Source organism: Xenopus laevis, chromosome 1L (assembly GCF_017654675.1).
Source record: "Xenopus laevis strain J_2021 chromosome 1L, Xenopus_laevis_v10.1, whole genome shotgun sequence".
Taxonomy (NCBI): Eukaryota; Metazoa; Chordata; class Amphibia; order Anura; family Pipidae; genus Xenopus; species Xenopus laevis.
Window position 1 is genome coordinate 176,858,544 of NC_054371.1, and position 17,246 is coordinate 176,875,789.

The 17,246-nt window shown below is 36.4% G+C and overlaps 1 protein-coding gene across 3 annotated transcripts in view; it reads right to left on the reverse strand.

The window, feature by feature from the left end:
- Positions 1 to 17,246, reverse strand: part of acad10.L (acyl-CoA dehydrogenase family member 10 L homeolog) — a 42,927-nt gene that overhangs the window by 1,605 nt on the left and 24,076 nt on the right. For 2 of the 3 annotated variants that reach the window (XM_018263429.2, XM_041567753.1), the window contains 10 exons: positions 16,216 to 16,361; positions 15,132 to 15,305; positions 14,520 to 14,926; positions 12,414 to 12,554; positions 9,244 to 9,381; positions 8,196 to 8,286; positions 4,666 to 4,824; positions 2,552 to 2,724; positions 1,566 to 1,709; positions 64 to 141 (listed from right to left, as the gene is read on the reverse strand). In XM_018263429.2, coding sequence (XP_018118918.1) covers positions 64 to 141; positions 1,566 to 1,709; positions 2,552 to 2,724; positions 4,666 to 4,824; positions 8,196 to 8,286; positions 9,244 to 9,381; positions 12,414 to 12,554; positions 14,520 to 14,926; positions 15,132 to 15,305; positions 16,216 to 16,361 — 1,651 coding nt within the window. Of the gene's footprint in view, positions 1 to 43; positions 142 to 1,565; positions 1,710 to 2,551; positions 2,725 to 4,665; positions 4,825 to 8,195; positions 8,287 to 9,243; positions 9,382 to 12,413; positions 12,555 to 14,519; positions 14,927 to 15,131; positions 15,306 to 16,215; positions 16,362 to 17,246 lie in introns of all 3 variants that reach the window. The other variant, XM_018263439.2, reaches the window with a different exon arrangement.

Sequence of the window (17,246 nt, forward strand, 5' to 3'; positions counted from 1 at the left end):
ATTAAGGCATGGTCAGTGGGTGGCAAAATGAAGGAATACTCACAGTGTTTATCTTGCTCCTACCTGAATAGCACGATCAACAACACGATAGGCCATGGTTGGAGCAACCATTTTAATCAAGGAAATTTCCAGAGCAGCTGTCTAAATAGGAAAAAAAGAAAACGTTTGTTAATATATGCTAACGCCTCAGTCCTATCCCACATGCTCTTATCTAAACTACTACAGGTGCCATTGCCACCTACTGCACCTAATGTCCCAGGGTCTTTTCTCTTACTGCTACAGTTATCTCACAACCATAGTCCCTTCCAAAACAGGTAATATCCAGACTGCTGCAGTTACTATCATCATACTGCAGCCATTGTCTCTTCCAAAAGGACAATATCACAACTTCTACAGGTGCCATCTGCCTCTACTATATCTGCTCTCCTACAGTCACTGTCTCTTCCCAGAGGATAATATATTTACATATCTGCTTCTTACAGGGCCAGGCACCAGCTCACTCAGTGATCCATGCTTGGGCAACACATATTTAGTATTCCATCTTGTCTTTTGGAGAGCACTTACACCTTATGCTCTGTGCTACAGAGTGCAATGAGAACAAACCAATATAGGTTTCAAAGATACAAACATCTCTTCTTTCCAGTAAATTATAAAATGTTTTTTCCATAGTGTGCTATGTTGTCTGCTCAAACTATGGAAAAAGCACTTTATTCTTTACTCCCCACTTCTGCAGGCACAATAGGATGGAATGAAAAAGTCAAGAGTAAATTTGTTGCTCATTATTTTGAGTGGCCTCAGAATCTAGCTACTACTTCCTAGTATGTGTATGACCCTTCTAAAGACAACCTGGATTATACCTTCCGTGAAACTTTAAATACATGCTTTGGTGGTCTATCACACTGTAAGTGTTTTTTCTGTAATTTATTTAGTTACCCAGGTGAGTGGGTTGCTCATCTCTTTTCTGTTTTAAACTTCTTTAGGAAACCAACAAAGCATTTGGGCTGACAGGCCATGACTGTACCTACTACAAATGAAGGCCTGTCTTTACTCAGATTTTTATAATGAATGCAGCAGAATGAAATATGCAGTATAAAAATCACAGCTTAACGTGGTTTAACATCCATTGTTTTTCTTCAATTATTAGACATCATAAATTAAAAATATTTTCCCGCAGGGACGTGATTTAACTTAATTTAATTATAACAAAACAAACCTGAACAAACAAATACTGAAATAATGCATTACAAATAAGGCATCTGTTATTCATAAACCTCCCAAATATGGCAATGACTTTTCCCATCGTGTCTTATTCAAGCATACATTTTTGACTGATTTGCCTTTTTCTGCAATATTGAGACAGTACTTTGTACTTGATGTTAATTTCCCAAGCATAATTCCATGCGGAGGGCAAAACAAACCCTTTTTTAAAGTTTCAGTAGTTTTAAGAGGTGGTGCTCTAGATTACAGAAATACACTTGTATCCTGACAACTCTAGATCCCAAATCAGTTTCTTCAGGAAGTACAGAAGACAGATATATAATTACAACAGAAGATGGCACTTTTACCTTATTGCCAACTGTATCCATGAGATGGGCCGCTTTTAGTACCAGCAATCTGGCTTGCTCGATTTCTGCTCTGGATTGTGCAATGCCTGCTAGAATAGTCCCTTGCTCAACTAAAGGCTTGCCAAAAGCTATTCTTGTCTTCACCTACAGAAGAAAAATGAAGTTATTAAGCAGATATAAATGATCAACATAATGGGAAAGCGATGCTTTAGAGGGGTTCTGCACTTTTGAGTTAATGTTTAGTAGAGAGTGACATGGTTTTCATTTTTTTATCATTTGTGGTTTTTGATGTATCTATCTATTCAGCAGTTCTCCAGTTTACAATTTTAGCAATCTGGTAGCTAGGGTCCAAATTACTGCAGCAACCATGCATTGATTTGAATAAGAGACTGGCACATGAATAGGAGAGGCCTGAATATGAAGATAAGTAATAAAAAGTAGCAATAACTATAAATGTTTGCCTTACAAAGCATGTGTTTTTAGATGGGGTCAGTGACCCCCAGTTGAAAGCTGGAAAGAGTCAGAAGAAGAAGGTGAATCATTTCAAAAATATAAAAAATAAATAATCAAGGCCAGTTGAAAAATTGCATAGAATCAGCCAAGACAAAATGTCTTCTCAGCATTGAGATAATTTCATTTGCTTAAGATACTGCAAAAGCTGCTTGTGTTTGTTAATGGGGCAGTGAAACTTGAAGACAAGTAAGTTGTTCTAAATTATAAGAATGTTTCTACAAAGCTGAGCAATAGGTGGATCCGTGAGTGGAAAAGCAAATATGCATACAAGCAATGCACTGTTCCCAAAGTAGCCGGAAGTTTCCACACAAGGCAACTTCCGAATGAGTAGCAACAGGTATGTTTTTCCACCATTTCAGGAGATTAGTCGTCCACGGTAGAGATTTATTGCGGGCAACTAATCTCATGGTCTGCCAAAGCCCTAAAGTAAGAAAACGTTACCTCTTTACACAAGAAAAGATCAGGGGACTTACTCGCTGCTTCATGAGACTTAAAGACCTCTCGGCATTTCCTACAAGCCTCATACAGTGGTGTATTCGTCCTGGACCAAGTCTGCCTTGTGCAATTTCAAATCCCCTGCCACGTCCCAGCAATATATTTTCCTTGGGCACTCGTACATTGTCAAAATGGATCTCGCCATGTCCAGCTGTTAAAAAAAAAAAATATTCAGAAATCTAGTTAAAGGGATACTGTCATGATAAAAAAAAATATATTTTGAAAGCATCAGTTAATAGTGCTGCTCCAGCAGAATTCTGCATTGAAATCCATTTCTCAAAAGAGTAAACAAATTTTTTTAGATTTAACTTTAAAATCTGACATGGGGCTAGACATATTGTCAGTTTCCCCGGTGCCCCCAGTCATGTGACTTGTGCTCTGATAAACCAGTCACTCTTTAATGCTGTACTGCAAGTTGGAGTCATATCATCTCCATTTCCCCTCCAGCAGCCTAACAATAGAACAATGGGAAGGTAACCATATAGCAGCTCCCTAACACAAGATAACAGTTGCCTGGTAGATCTAGGAACAGCACTCAATAGTAAAATCCAGGTCCCACTGCGACACATTCAGTTACATTGAGTAGGGCATGCCAGAAAGCAGTTCCATCCTAAAGTGCTGCTCTTTCTGAAATCACATGACCAGGCAAAATGACCTGAGATGGCTGCCTACACACCAATATTACAACTAAAAAAAAAATACACTTGCTGGTTCAGGAATGAAATTTTATATGTTAAAGTGAATTATTTGCAGTGTAATTTAGAAATAAAAACTACATCATAAAAATCATGACATAATCCCTTTAAGTACATTTGTAATATGTTATTATGTCTACTAAAAGTACTGTGCCATTTGCATTATTTGTGTTTAATACATTTTTTTGCTATTATTCTACTTTTAAACTAAATTCTGGCAGCCACACAATAAATGACCAAGTTGAATGTTGTTTGTTTACACAATACAGAAAACCTGTTTGTTTGCTGGCCCCGGCCACTTGTGTATGGGGTCACTGGCTGACATTAAAAGAGATTTAAACCTAAAAAATGAATGAATATAAACTTACTAATAATGCTTCTTTGAGCCCCTATCAAATTTAAATGTATTACATTACTACTAGGATGTTGTGGAACATTATTGTTAAAGATGAATCTAAAATAAAACAAACTTTTAATAACTTGTAGACAGAAGTCATCTAAACTAGTGATGCGTGGATCAGGTGGGTGGTCAGAAAGACTTAAAGCAAGGCCTCTCTTGTTGCTACAAAAGATGCACCGAATCCCGTGCACTAATGCACCCGTGGCGCTTCGATTTCCAAAGTTGCCTCAGTTCGGGGAGATTGTCACCCCGCAGAAGAGATGATTAGTTAGTTGCCAGGCGACTAAATCTCCCCGAATCTGCCCCAACCCTAAAGAAACAGTAACATCAACAAATGAAAGTGTTTTAAAGTAATAACAATATAATGCAGTGTTGCCCTGCACTGGTACAACTGCTGTGTTTGCTTCAGAAACACTACTATTGTTTATATAAATAAACTGCTGTGTAGCAATGGGGGCAGCCATTCAAAGGAGAAAAGGCTCAGGTTACAAAGCAGATAAGCTCTGTAGAACATATTGGTGTTATCTATTATCCACTATTTAACTTGTGCCATATAGACTTTTTTCAATTTCTGCTATTGCCATACAATAAATAGCTTGTTTATTTGAACTATAGTCGTGTTTCTGAAGCAGACACATCAGTTTTACCAGTGCAGGGCAACACTACATTATATTTTCATTACTTTAAAACACTCATTTTTTGGTGTTACTGTTCCTTTAAGTTTATAGGTTTGCCCTGTTTAGCTCGGAAATAACAAGAAACAAAGATTTTTTGTGGTTAAAGCAATAGTCATAAAGTATGTTTAGCAAAAGCTCTACTCATGTTGAAAGGGTATATACTGCCCCTTTACAGCGCCCAAAAAAATTTGTGTCACATTGCCCTTGAAAAAATCTCAAGCTTGAGAGTTCAACTGGAAAGTAAAGCAATGACACATTGCGGAAAACGTATCATATAGCCAGTATTAGTGGGTAAAATTGATTTTTTTGCAAATGTTCACCTGGAGCATCATCTAATCCATACACTGTCAGTGGTCTTGTGAGTTTTATTCCAGCAGTGTCCATTGGAATCAGGATCATGGTCTGCTGTTTATGGCGAGGAGCTTCTGGGTCTGTCTTTCCCATAAAGATGCATATTTTACAACGAGGATCCAATGCACCTGTTAAGAGATAACAGTAGTAAAGGTATAATATATGATCACTGTGTGCTCCCTTATTGGAAGCTACCTCTACAAAAGTCTTTGAGGTGTTTTTTGAAGAAGCACAATGTGAAAAATAATTTCTCCACTGTCAGACAAAAATACTATATAGATAAATTCTAGGTCTGCCCATTTGTGTAGTGAAAAAGAAAAATAATTTTATAAGGGAGAATCATTCTGACATATTTCTGTAGTTAATAGTGTGGTTTGTGCCAATGCCAGAAAAAATATATATGTATATAAATAGGTACTACTCCAAAATAATTAATAATTGAAAAACAAATATTAAAGTTAATCATGGAGGATATACTCACAATTCACCCCAGTCCTAGGGTGTAAGTCCAAGACAACATTTCGAAAGAAAGGTGTGAGTACCTCCAATAATAATGAATCAATCAGTTAAAAAATTTTAAAATTTATTAGGACATAAGAGCAAGACCTGGTCTTGCTCTTATGTCCTAATAAATTTTTCAGTTTTTTAACTGATTGATTCATTATTATTGGAGGTACTCACACCTTTCTTTTGAAATATTTCTGTAGTTGCCTCATATAGTGCTGCCCTATGTAGCTAGCTCCAGTGAGCATACACATATGTGTATATATATATATATATATATATATATATATATATATATATATATATATATAATGCACAAAGGTACCGGCACTCTCGACAGCAGCGTTAAATATGCCTGGGTGCAGAATCAGAAAAATCCAAATAAAGAACAAAAGATGAGCCGCACTCACAGGACTTAAAAAATAAAAAATTCGATTTATTTAAAAATATATGACCAACGTTTCGGCCTCCTCCAAGGCCTTTCTCAAAGGCCTTGGAGGAAGCCGAAACGTTGGTCATATATTTTTAAATAAATCAAATTAATGATTCCAATATATATATATATTTGTGCGTGATCTTCATGACTTATTTTTGTATAGTTTTGAAATAATACTTATTAACTATGTATTAGTTAATTTAATGTTAACTATTTCCACCCGCAACTGTAAGTGCCATATGTTTGCCTGGATCACTGACTTTGAGGCTTCATTTGAACTGATATACTTATTTAGTAATTCATTAAGTTTTAGTGTATCTTTCTAATCAGAATAGCAGAGAGAGCAGACCAGAGAAAGCTCCAGTTACAAATTAATATTTGTAAAACTAATAAGGAAAAAAAAAAAGATACATTTAGGGCACATTTACTAAGCTCGAGTGAAGGATTAGAAACTTCAAAGTTTTTTTTGGCTACTTCAACCTTCGACTACGATTTTGAATCAAACTATTAGAACTAAAAATCGTTCGACTATTCGACCATTCGATAGTCGATTAACTGTCTCTTTAAAAAAAACTTTGACTACCTTCTTCGCACCTAAAACCTACCGAGCACCAATGTTAACCTATGGGGACTTTCCCCATAAGCTTTCTAAGCAATTTCTGATCGAAGGAAAATCGTTCAATCGATGGATTAAAATTCTTTTTATTAGCCTTTCTATTCTGGCTCTTGCTTGACTGCAGATAACCAGTTGTCTGTTTTTGGGGGTCATTTAACCTCTCAACCAAAGAGGGCCCTCAGATGTTGCCAAACTATAACTATCCAAATTCTACCCTTGATGCCGGGAGAACAGTTAAGAAACAGTGTTAAAAATTTTAAATTTTTTTATTTTGTTGTTGTTTTACAACAGAGCTGCTATTCTCAAACTTGTGAATCACTTCTTATCCCTTGTGCTGCAGGGAATCTGAAACAGGGGAGCACTCCAAGTGTGATAACACACACAAAGCTTTATTGAATTCTTCAAAATGCACAAAAGACCAAATGGTAAAAGCCATATAGAATCAAATCCTCTTCTGTCTCAACATGTTTTGTCCTCAGCAGAGCTTCCTCAGGAGGTTCAGGGGCATTGACGAGAACCAGATTAACACTTTTGGTACCTCTAAGGGACACAAACACCCTTAACACATAAATTAACCCTTTGTGTGCCTTAAAAGTTAATAAATAATTAGAACTAAAGGTTATGACAAATACATATTGTATTAGTCAGTGAAATGGAGTCACAACAAGTACAGGTATGGGACTTATTAGTCATAATGCTCGGGACCTTGCTCAAGGATCTTTCCGTAATTTGGATCTTCATGCCTTGAATCTACTAGAAAATCATGTTAACATTAAATAACCCCAATAGACTGGTTTTGCTTCCAATAAGGATTAATTATATCTTAGTTTGGATTAAGTATAAGTTACTGTTTTATTATTACAGAGAAAAAGGACAAATTTGGATTGTTTGGATAAAATGCAGTCTATGGGAGAGGGTCCTTCCATAATTTAGAGCTTTCTGGATAATAGGTTGCCAGATAATGGATCCCATACCTGTACTGAGTATGCCCATAGGAAATTGTAAATGTGGAAAATAAGGCCTGTAGTTTCTTGGAAGAAAAAGCTAAATTTATGGCTTTACAAATGGGAACGTCCTACAGGATCAAAGATTCCATTACCTGTACCACCAAGGGTGTCATTTATTTGGCACCTTGTACTTGTGGTCAACAGTATATTGTGAAAACAAACCATCCCTCACACATAAATGGTATTTTAAAAAATTGGTAAAACAAACCGTCCCTTTAAGAAGCAGATTTTGGAACACATAAATGGTATTTTAAATGCCCCTAAGTTAATCAAGGCAAACAAACACGTGACATATTTACAACAGCATATTTATAAGGAGCATGCTTGTGATCCAGGTGGAATATGGTTTCCGGGTATTGAAATGATAAGGAATACCCTAATAAAAAGAGATGAGGACATAAGAATTCTGCAGATAGACAAATATTGGATTTTTAAATGCAGAACAAAATTCCCTAAAGGTTTTAAATGTAGCTATAGAACCAAGTTTCTTTTTTTAAGGAAATGAGGTTTTACTGACTAATGCAATATTTATTTATCATAACCTTTAGTTTTTTTAATAACTTTTAAGGCACACAAAGGGTTCATCTAAGTGTTACGGGTGTTTTTTATGACCTGCAGAGGTACCTAAAGGGTTAATGTTGTGTATAAAGTCTGGTTCTCGTTAATGCCTTTAAAAGACCTGAGGAAGCGCTGCTGAGTGCGAAACATGTTGAGGCAGAAGAGGATTTGATTCTATATGGCTTTCACTATTTGATCTTTTGTAAATGCATTTTGAAGATTTCATTAAAACTTTGTATGTGTGTTCTAACACTTGGAGTGCTCCCCTGTTTTCTTTTGTTTTGCAAAAGAAACATGTCACCCTAAGGGTGAAATAACTAATGTATAATGTTAGTTAAGCAACAATGAAAACATATTCTACTTTAGAAAATCCATTACCTGAAGTCCACCATTTGTGACCATTAATTATATATGAATCACCGTCTTCTTTAATGGAGGACTCAATATTTGTGGCATCAGAAGAAGCAACCTAGGGAATAACAGGGGAATGCATATGAAAATGTTGCTTTCAGCTTACGATATCTATTTCTAAGCAACCAAGTATTTTGTTTCTCTTCCTTTACTGCTTTTAGGTCACATGACTTGTTGCGTTCTTCTGTTGTTGTTTGCATTAAATTATCATCAATTAAACATCTTTTTTGTACCCAATGAGGTCAACAGCGTTTTTAGGTCTGGTGCTGCCCTAGGCACTGGACCTTCAAGCGCCCCCATCTGCACATGCATGTGACATTGGCGAATGTGACACCACAGCACAATACACGCATGCGTCTGGAATCTATCTGCTGCATCACTATAGGGACCCCCCATGTTGGATTTGTCTTTTTTTTTTACCATACAGGCATCTGAGGGCCACCTACCCTTAAACTACCTCCTAAGAGCGCCTATATGGTAAATACACCTCTGTATGTGGTATCAGTTTACTATTTATTATATTAAATACAAGATCTCATTCTCTAAACTGGAGAGCTAACACCAATGCAGATCTGTGAAAAGCCATAACATGATTAATACGTATAAGGCACATTGTTACTTACATGTCTCTCCCCTTGCTAAACTTGTCCTGTCACTGCTGAAATTGTAACTACAGTATTACACCATTACATACACATTAACTAATTAAAACGTGAAAAACCAGTAGATCATTAGGTGGATGGTGAAAGGATGCCCGAACTATAAAAATAAAATTGTATGTTTCTAAAAGCTGATTTAAATTGTCATTACTGTAGATAACGTGTATTTGGTGGAGGATTTGTAAGAATACAATTACGATTAATATATTATATGAGAATGAAATCGGAATAAAGAACAGGGGGATAGGGGCATAAATGCAACCCTAGTGGGAGTTCTCTCTCTGAGAAGATAGTCTGAAGAAAGCATGTAAATGCAATGACAAAGGTTCACTGTAACATCTGAAAAAAAAAGTCACCTGTGGCTCAGTCATAGCAAAACAGGACCTGATCTCTCCTTCTAACAAGGGTTTCAGCCAGAGTACTTTCTGATCTTCTGTTCCATATCGAACCAGTACTTCCATGTTTCCTGTATCAGGGGCTGAGCAGTTAAATATCTAAACATAACACAATAAAAGACAGCAGTATATAAACAGGTGAAGACCGATACAACTGGATAGTTAATTTTATATAAAATGACAAAAAGTATTCTTCTGAAGACTTCTGCAATTAAAATTAAAGGACAAGGAAAAGCTATTAAAGTAATTAAAGTGCATAGCAACACTGCATTATATTTGCATTATTTTAAAACACTTTCATTTTTTTTGATGTTCCTGTTCCTTTAAGCCTTTTTCAGATCAAGGATGGCATTGTTGTAAAAAAATGCTGACTTAAAGAAGAAGGAAAGTCTTTTTTTGCTTGAGGGTGCCAAAAGTTAATCACCCCCAAGTGATTGTATTTATTTACCCGACACCCCGGGCCGGTGCCACCTATCTTTCTCTAAGACCAAGACCATGGAGCATGTGCATAAAATAGAATTAGCAGGCAGCACATGTGCACAAATAAAATTCATGAGTGCACCTTGTACTATGGGAGAATGAGTGCTCCCAAGCATTGACCCTGGCAATGCCCTTCCTTCATTAAGAGCAGCAATCACAAAACACTAACAAGGTTGCCATGGTGATGCACGCATCAAGGTGTATATACTGTATATGGACCATTTGACCATTGTTTATTATTTTGTCCTCCGAACCAATTGATTTGTGGTTTACTGCTACTCCTGTCTTATTCACCTGCCTGCTGCATACTGGCAACGCTGTCTATCCGGCACAGATTTGGCACATGCGCAAATTGTTTGTGGAACCGGTCATCGTAGTGACTTCACAGATAAAGAGAATGGTGGCTGCAACAGAACATCTAGAGATGCTAGTTTCAGAGGGCAGAGCAGGACAAATCAGAAGAATTTTGAAAAAAAAACCTTTAGTGATCAGGTACAGCTATGGGGGTTATATGACATGGTGGAGACTTGGGGTACTAGCTTTCCTTGTTCTTTAATATTTTTTTTCTAGTTTACAAGATATTACAAGTTTTCACACATATTTGATAATTATTTTGTCAACAGAGGAACTCTTGTGTTGCTTTTCTTAGAACTGACCAGAACATTTTTTAGATGACTCATTGCTCACTAAATTCATTTTCTGAGCAGAGAAACATGACAAGATTTCATCCTGCTATCTAACTAATGTATATTATGTTAGCATTAAGAGATTCATCTAATATGACTAGGGCTCATTTATAAACACTGGGCAAATTTGCTCCTGTTCAGTAACCCATGGCAACCAATCAGATGATTGCTTTCAGTGCTCAACCTGTAGCTGGCTGAAAAAAGCTAATCACTGATTGGTTGCTATGGGTTACTGGACTGGAGCAAATTTGCCCAGTGTTTATAAATGAGCCCCACTGTGTTTATAAACTGCCAGAGAAAGTTCAATTTGGCCCCACATCCGCTCCATGTTTGTGTGCTCTGATAGGACTGTAATCTGCCTGTCAGTGAACACATTGAGCAGATTTCAACCAGAAAATGTGCAAGTATAAAAATGGTTTCAAGGGTCGAAATGAAAATTCGAAGTCAAATTAACAAATTTTCTTCATGGTCAAAACTGTCAAATTCGACTAGGGAGTTATTAAAATTCGATTCGAGTTTTTTTTTTTTTAAAACATTTCGAATTAGATTTTCAAGATTTATCATACTTTAGCCCTTTAAGAACTCAAATTCGACTATTCGCCACCTAAACCTGCTGAATTGCTGTTTAAGTCATTAGGAGAGGTCCATTGATCAATTTGGATGTTTGCAGCCTTCCTGACATTCCTGACATTCTGTACGAGTTGAAAAAATTTGATCATAATAATAAATTTTGTTTGGTTGAATTTTGAATTTATGGAGGAGTTTTAAAAAACTCACGTGAAATCTAAATTCGACCTTTGATAAATGTGCCTTCCCATGTGCCACTAGATTTTGCTCTCACATAAAAACTGATTCTGGAGGCATTTAGGGTAATGGTCATTTCTTGAGGAACTCTATGGCTATGGACACACATTTGTTTTACGCAACCGCTGCACCTCCGCTAGCGTATTTACGCTGCGGTTAAACGTATGTGTGTCCATAGCCTATGAGTGCAAGTAGCTTTTTCTTTCCTTAGGCAGATTCATAGTTAAACTTAGTTATCACACCTGAAAAATTTAGTGTTTGTAAGATGTATAGGAATATAGATAAACCAAGTTACATAGTTACATAGTAACTATGTAACTTGGTTTATCTATATTCCTATATATCTTACAAACACTAAATTTTTCAGGTGTGATAATTTTTCTTGTGGGGGGATAAGTTAATATAACTGCGGACATTTTTAAAGGGGATATTCACCTTTTCGGAACATCTCGCCATGTAGTCCCTTTTCACAATATGTAAACATTCCTCTTTAAACGGGTGGTTCACCTTTAAGTTAACTTTTAGTATGTTATAGAATGGCTACTTCAAAGCAACTTTTCACTTGGCCTTTATGTTTTAATTTTTTTTATCATTTTTGAATTATTTGCCGTCTTTCTTCTGTCTTTTTCCAGCTTCCAAATGGAGGTCACTGACCCCATCTAAAAACAAATGCTCTGCAAGGCTACAAATGTATTATTATTACAGCGCTGTGCAATATGTTGGCACTCTAAAAATACATGTTAATAAATATAATAATAATATTGGTCTTTATATTACGCATTTTTTATTCAGGTTGTCTCCTATTCATATTCCAGTCTCTCTAAATTTGTAAACTGGAGAGCTGCTGAACAAAAGGCTAAATAACTCAAGAACCATAAATAATAACATATGAAAATCAATTACAAATTGTCTCAGAATATCACTCTCTACATCATACTAAAAGTTAACTCAAAGGTGAACAACCTCTTTAATAATCATTACTATATTATTTGTATTCACATCATAGTTTTATTTTTTCTGAAAGAGAGGAAAAATATAAGTCACAATTTTTGCTTTGCAAGTTAGTAAGCATCAGTCCTCTAAAAGTCCATAACAGCATACACAGTTCTGTGCTAGGAATTCTAGTTTCAATGGGTAATAACTGCACACATTGCTACATACCTCTGGTGCATAGAGAGATGTCCCCATTAATTCACAAAGGTGAGCATATTCCATATTTGTAAGTCGTGCACCATATTTGCCTTCTGGGTCACTCTCCAAAGGAAGAAAAAGATTCCATAATCCTTGTAATTTGGCCTTTTCCTATTAAAGAAATATATTCACTGAGTACAGACATATAGGGTTATTTATCAATGGTCAACTTTTAGCTATGTGAGGCTTTTTTTAAACCAACAATTTTTATTGTTTTTCATTCACAAGACAAGGGGAAGGGGGGGGGTACATTCCCGCCTGGGAGACACTGACCAGTTGCATTACCATACATCAGATACAGAATGTGTATACAGATTTCCCCATGACCTTCTGATGGAAGTTTTAATCACCTACATCAGTTATGCCCTCAGCATCAGTCCATGGCTGCCAAATTTTGTCAAATTTGTCTGGACAGCCCCTTGATAAGTAGGTAAGTTTGATCAGGGGAAGGACATTGTTCACTTGCTTACGCCACATTGTCAGTGTGGGAGGCCTGGGCCCCATCCACCTCAGTATAATACACTTTTTCGCATAATATAACAGTCCTCTAGTGAGAAGGTGCAAGAATTTCCCATGAATAACCCCCTCCAAAATTCCCAACAGACAGGAGTGGGGATTGAGCAATGGGGGGAGAGCCAGGTGGGTCAAGAGGTGTGTTGTGACCGCTCTCCAAAATGATTGTATGTGGGGGCATTGCCACGTCATGTGAAGAAAGTTCGCCTGTTCCGCCTGGCACCTATGGCAGTTGCCGTTTGCCCTACTGCCAAACCTGTGTAACTTAGCAGGAGTTAGGTAGACCTGGTGGAGGAACTTATATTGTATCAATCTATCCCGAGAGGATACTAAGAAGTGATACAAGTTGTCAGTCACCTCCTCCCACTGGTCCTCCTCCAGGTCTCCCAGGGTGTCACGCCATTTAAGGTAAGTACGGTGGAACGGGGCCACAGGGGCACGAACCAACAGCCAGTAGATTCGGGATACTAATTTAGCTGGCGTTTCCAACATGACAAGTTTCAAGAGTGGATAATCCTCGGTTACCAGTAGTTGGGAGCGAAATTGCGACAGAAAGGCCTCTCTCAGTTGGAAGTATGCATGGAGATGTGAGGCTTTTTAGACCTCAAATAAACACAAATGGTTTCTAATTTAAGAAAAAACTTGAATCAGCGAGTTCAGGATTAACAACCCAAAAAATTGAATTAATCTACTTTTCGACAAAAAAAAAAAAAACTTGGAATCGCCTGATCGAGTTTTTGAGTGAAACCCACCGAAAAAAACTCAAACATCATGATTCATGAAGGCTATTAAAGATTTTCAAATAGTTCAAGGGACCTCTGCCATTGACTTCTACATGGCACGACAGGTTTTAGATGGTATATTTTCGGATTCAAATGGTATATTTTCGGATTCAAGCTATTTTCAGGGTCGGGGTATAATAAATCTCGAAAAATTTAAGGTTTTTTTTTAACCCGAAAAATCCCTCAAAAATACCCTTGAAAACTCAAATTTCTGTGGAAAACAGAACTCGACTTTTAAAAAATCTGCCCCGTAACCGCATAGCAGATAGCTATGGCAACGTTGTCTGTTTTATCTGAAGCCAGTCCTATACTATTTTGTAATTATGTTCAATTTGTTAGCTAGCAAAATGGTGTATGTTCCAAAACAAACTGCTGATCAACATAAAGATGAGTTGAAGATTGTATTTCTATTATCAGTAGGCTGTCAGACATTCAAAATTCAGATTGTAAGTCACACACTTTTTTAATTTAAATGTCAATGTTAATTTTACAAGAGACAAATGAACCTTTACTGATGGTTAATAATAAATAACTAATCAAATATAACAGGTTAAAAGACTAAGACCCATACACATGTTATGATTCATTTGTTATAATATAATCACTACATTTAAGGTATGTTATGTCTCACTTATTTCCAATTTCAAAGTTTTTAAAACCTACATGCCTTAAATGTAAAACTACATTTAAGGCATGTTATGTCTCAGTTATTTCATGTCAAAATGTTTAACTTTCCCTTATAGGTTGTATAGTATAGTACAGAGAAACAGTCTTTATGTACCTTCAGCTCTTCTATGAATGGATGTGGTGTCCATCTCTTCTCAGACGACTGATAATTTCTAAATTCTTGCTCAGCGGGATATATATACATTTCAATAAACTGCTTAACTTTTTGGTACAGATCCAGCGCTTCCCCAGAAAGTTCTTTATGAGAAAGTATCAGGCCACTCCTTGACTGGGAGTACTGAGAAGTCTTGGTTAATGTAGGAAAGGCAGTCTTTGGGGATCCACTTTGTACAGCCATTCTACTGCATGTACTATATGACCTTGATGATGGGTTGTTAGAACTTGTTCCTGATTGAGAACTGAAGATACGAAATCCTTCCTTAGTTGCAAAATCCCAAGCTATGTCAGCCATAACATTCACAAGTTTTCCACCACTTGATGCATCTGACGAACTTGCCTGTCCTGCAAATGGTTACAGTGTAAATTTCTGAAATTTTCAAACATACCTTTTATGCCTCATTCAGATAAAATTACCTTGCAACAGACAACATGTACCTTCTCAGGCTTGCAACAGATAATATGTACATTCTCAGGCTTGCAACAGATAACATGTACACATAAATAAGTCTTTATATAGGAACACGCGTGTTATGTGTATATGGTGTACCTGTGAGTGATCGCTTGTATACACCCTGTAGTATAGCTGCCACCCTGAAAAAGGAGAATGCCATATAGAAATTCCAGTTGTGAATCTTTGGTATTCCCATGTTGTTGCAGTACTGTTGGAAATATTCCTCAGTTGTTGGAATTCCAAGTGCTGTGAGGTCACAGTTTTTAAGGCCTACAAAAAGAGCAATACAGTGTTTAAAATTAGTTTAGCCTTATCTAGGAGGAAGAAGAGCATTGGCTCATAGTTTCTATCAATTATCATATGAAATTATTAGATTATTCTCATACTTTATTTATAAAGTGGCAACATATTCTGCAGCACTGTACAGTGGTTTAACAAGGGCAAACAATACAAGAGACAAAAAAACAGTTACAAATGATGCAACAATGCTTCTTAGGGGAATATTTATTATGCTGTGTAGATAACAGCGGGATAATATATCACATGTCACCAGGCTTTGTAAGATTTTCACGTGTTTTTTCTTAGTGACTTCAACCGGAAGCATTTACTTTACACAGCTTTTTACACAGTTTTTCTGCTAATTTCGTTTTACACTGCATAATAAACATGCCCCTTAATGGTTTTAAAAATTTCCTTGATTTAGCAGGGGTGCCGATTTATTTGGACAAGCTACTTTTAGTGCCTGTAAACATAGATTTATACATGTAAGATTCTTCTCTGATCATACCGTCATATGAGGTCATCTTTGCTTGCTCAGCTGGTGGCCAATATTGGGCTGATCATCCAGTTAAAGATCAGATCACATAGGGGGTTAGGAAAGCAGGTCTAGCTCACATTCAGAGCCTGAATCTGGTTCTTGACCAAAAATATTTTATATTCAGTCCAAACTATACCCGTCAGTAAAAATGTAATGCATGGGGGAAATTGCTTTGTCCTTTATAATACCACTTCTAACCTTGACCGAGTCCTCTTATAATTTTATCTAGCTTTGTCAATTAATAAAACAATAGTGTAGTATTAGCTTACACATATTCTGCTTTTGGTTGCATCTAGTACTTATACAGTACAATGTTCTGCCTTGAAGTAGAACTAAACAATTATACATGAACTCTATTGATACCTTTTTGAATTGGAAGATCAGAAGGGAGGTAATGAGCCAAGCAGCTGTATGCCACATCAGAAATAGGATCCCCTAGTGTGGACAATTCCCAGTCCAAAATACCAAGAACCTTGGGTTCCTCGGGGTGAAAAATTAAATTATCCAACCTGTATTCAATAAAAACACATAATAAATACTACAAAAAATAAAATAAGCATAAACACAGCGATTGTAGGGATTATTTAATGTAGGGATTATTTATGATTGCAAGTATAGTTCCAGGGTGTTAAACTGGCTGCAGTCAGTTGCATGAAAAATCCCATTCCTTAAGGGGAAGAGTTATTAAGGGTCGAATAGTAAATTCAAATTTGAATTTTCGAGTTTCAAAATTCACAAATTCAAATTTGAATCCCCCTATTCGAATGTAAATTCGACTGTGAGATTTATCACTCCTCGACCATGGAAACAGTCCTAATTCGAATATTTGCCATCTAAAACCTGCCGAGTTCGCGTACAAGTAAATGGTCAGTTGAGCCATTTGGTCAGTTGAGCCATTTGGAGATGATGACATTGAAGTTTTTTTTTCAGGAGAAAAATTTGATTCGTACGAATCAAATATGAATTGAATATGATTAGAATTTTCGGGTCGGAACCATTCGATCGAATATTAGATATTCACATTTCTTCTTAACCTCCCAGTCGAATTGTGAGTATATTTGAATAAAAAAAAAATTCACAAAAATTTGAAATTTGACCTTTGATAAATGGGCCTCTAAATATACTTGCAACTAACCTAAATGACCACTCTTATGTCTACCACAATGCACCAATGATAAAAACAAGTATACTTACAGACAACTAGACTGCAACATTATATGCTTTAATACCTTTATGTACTGTCTACTTTCAAATGAATTATCTGCACTGCAAGTCTTTTATTAAAGCACACTTTATATCTTCATTGGACGTTTTTTTTTTGTTTTGTTTTTTTACAATATTACCACCATGTGTTTCTGACTCAGCAGACATTTTCTGTTAATGAAACAATGTTA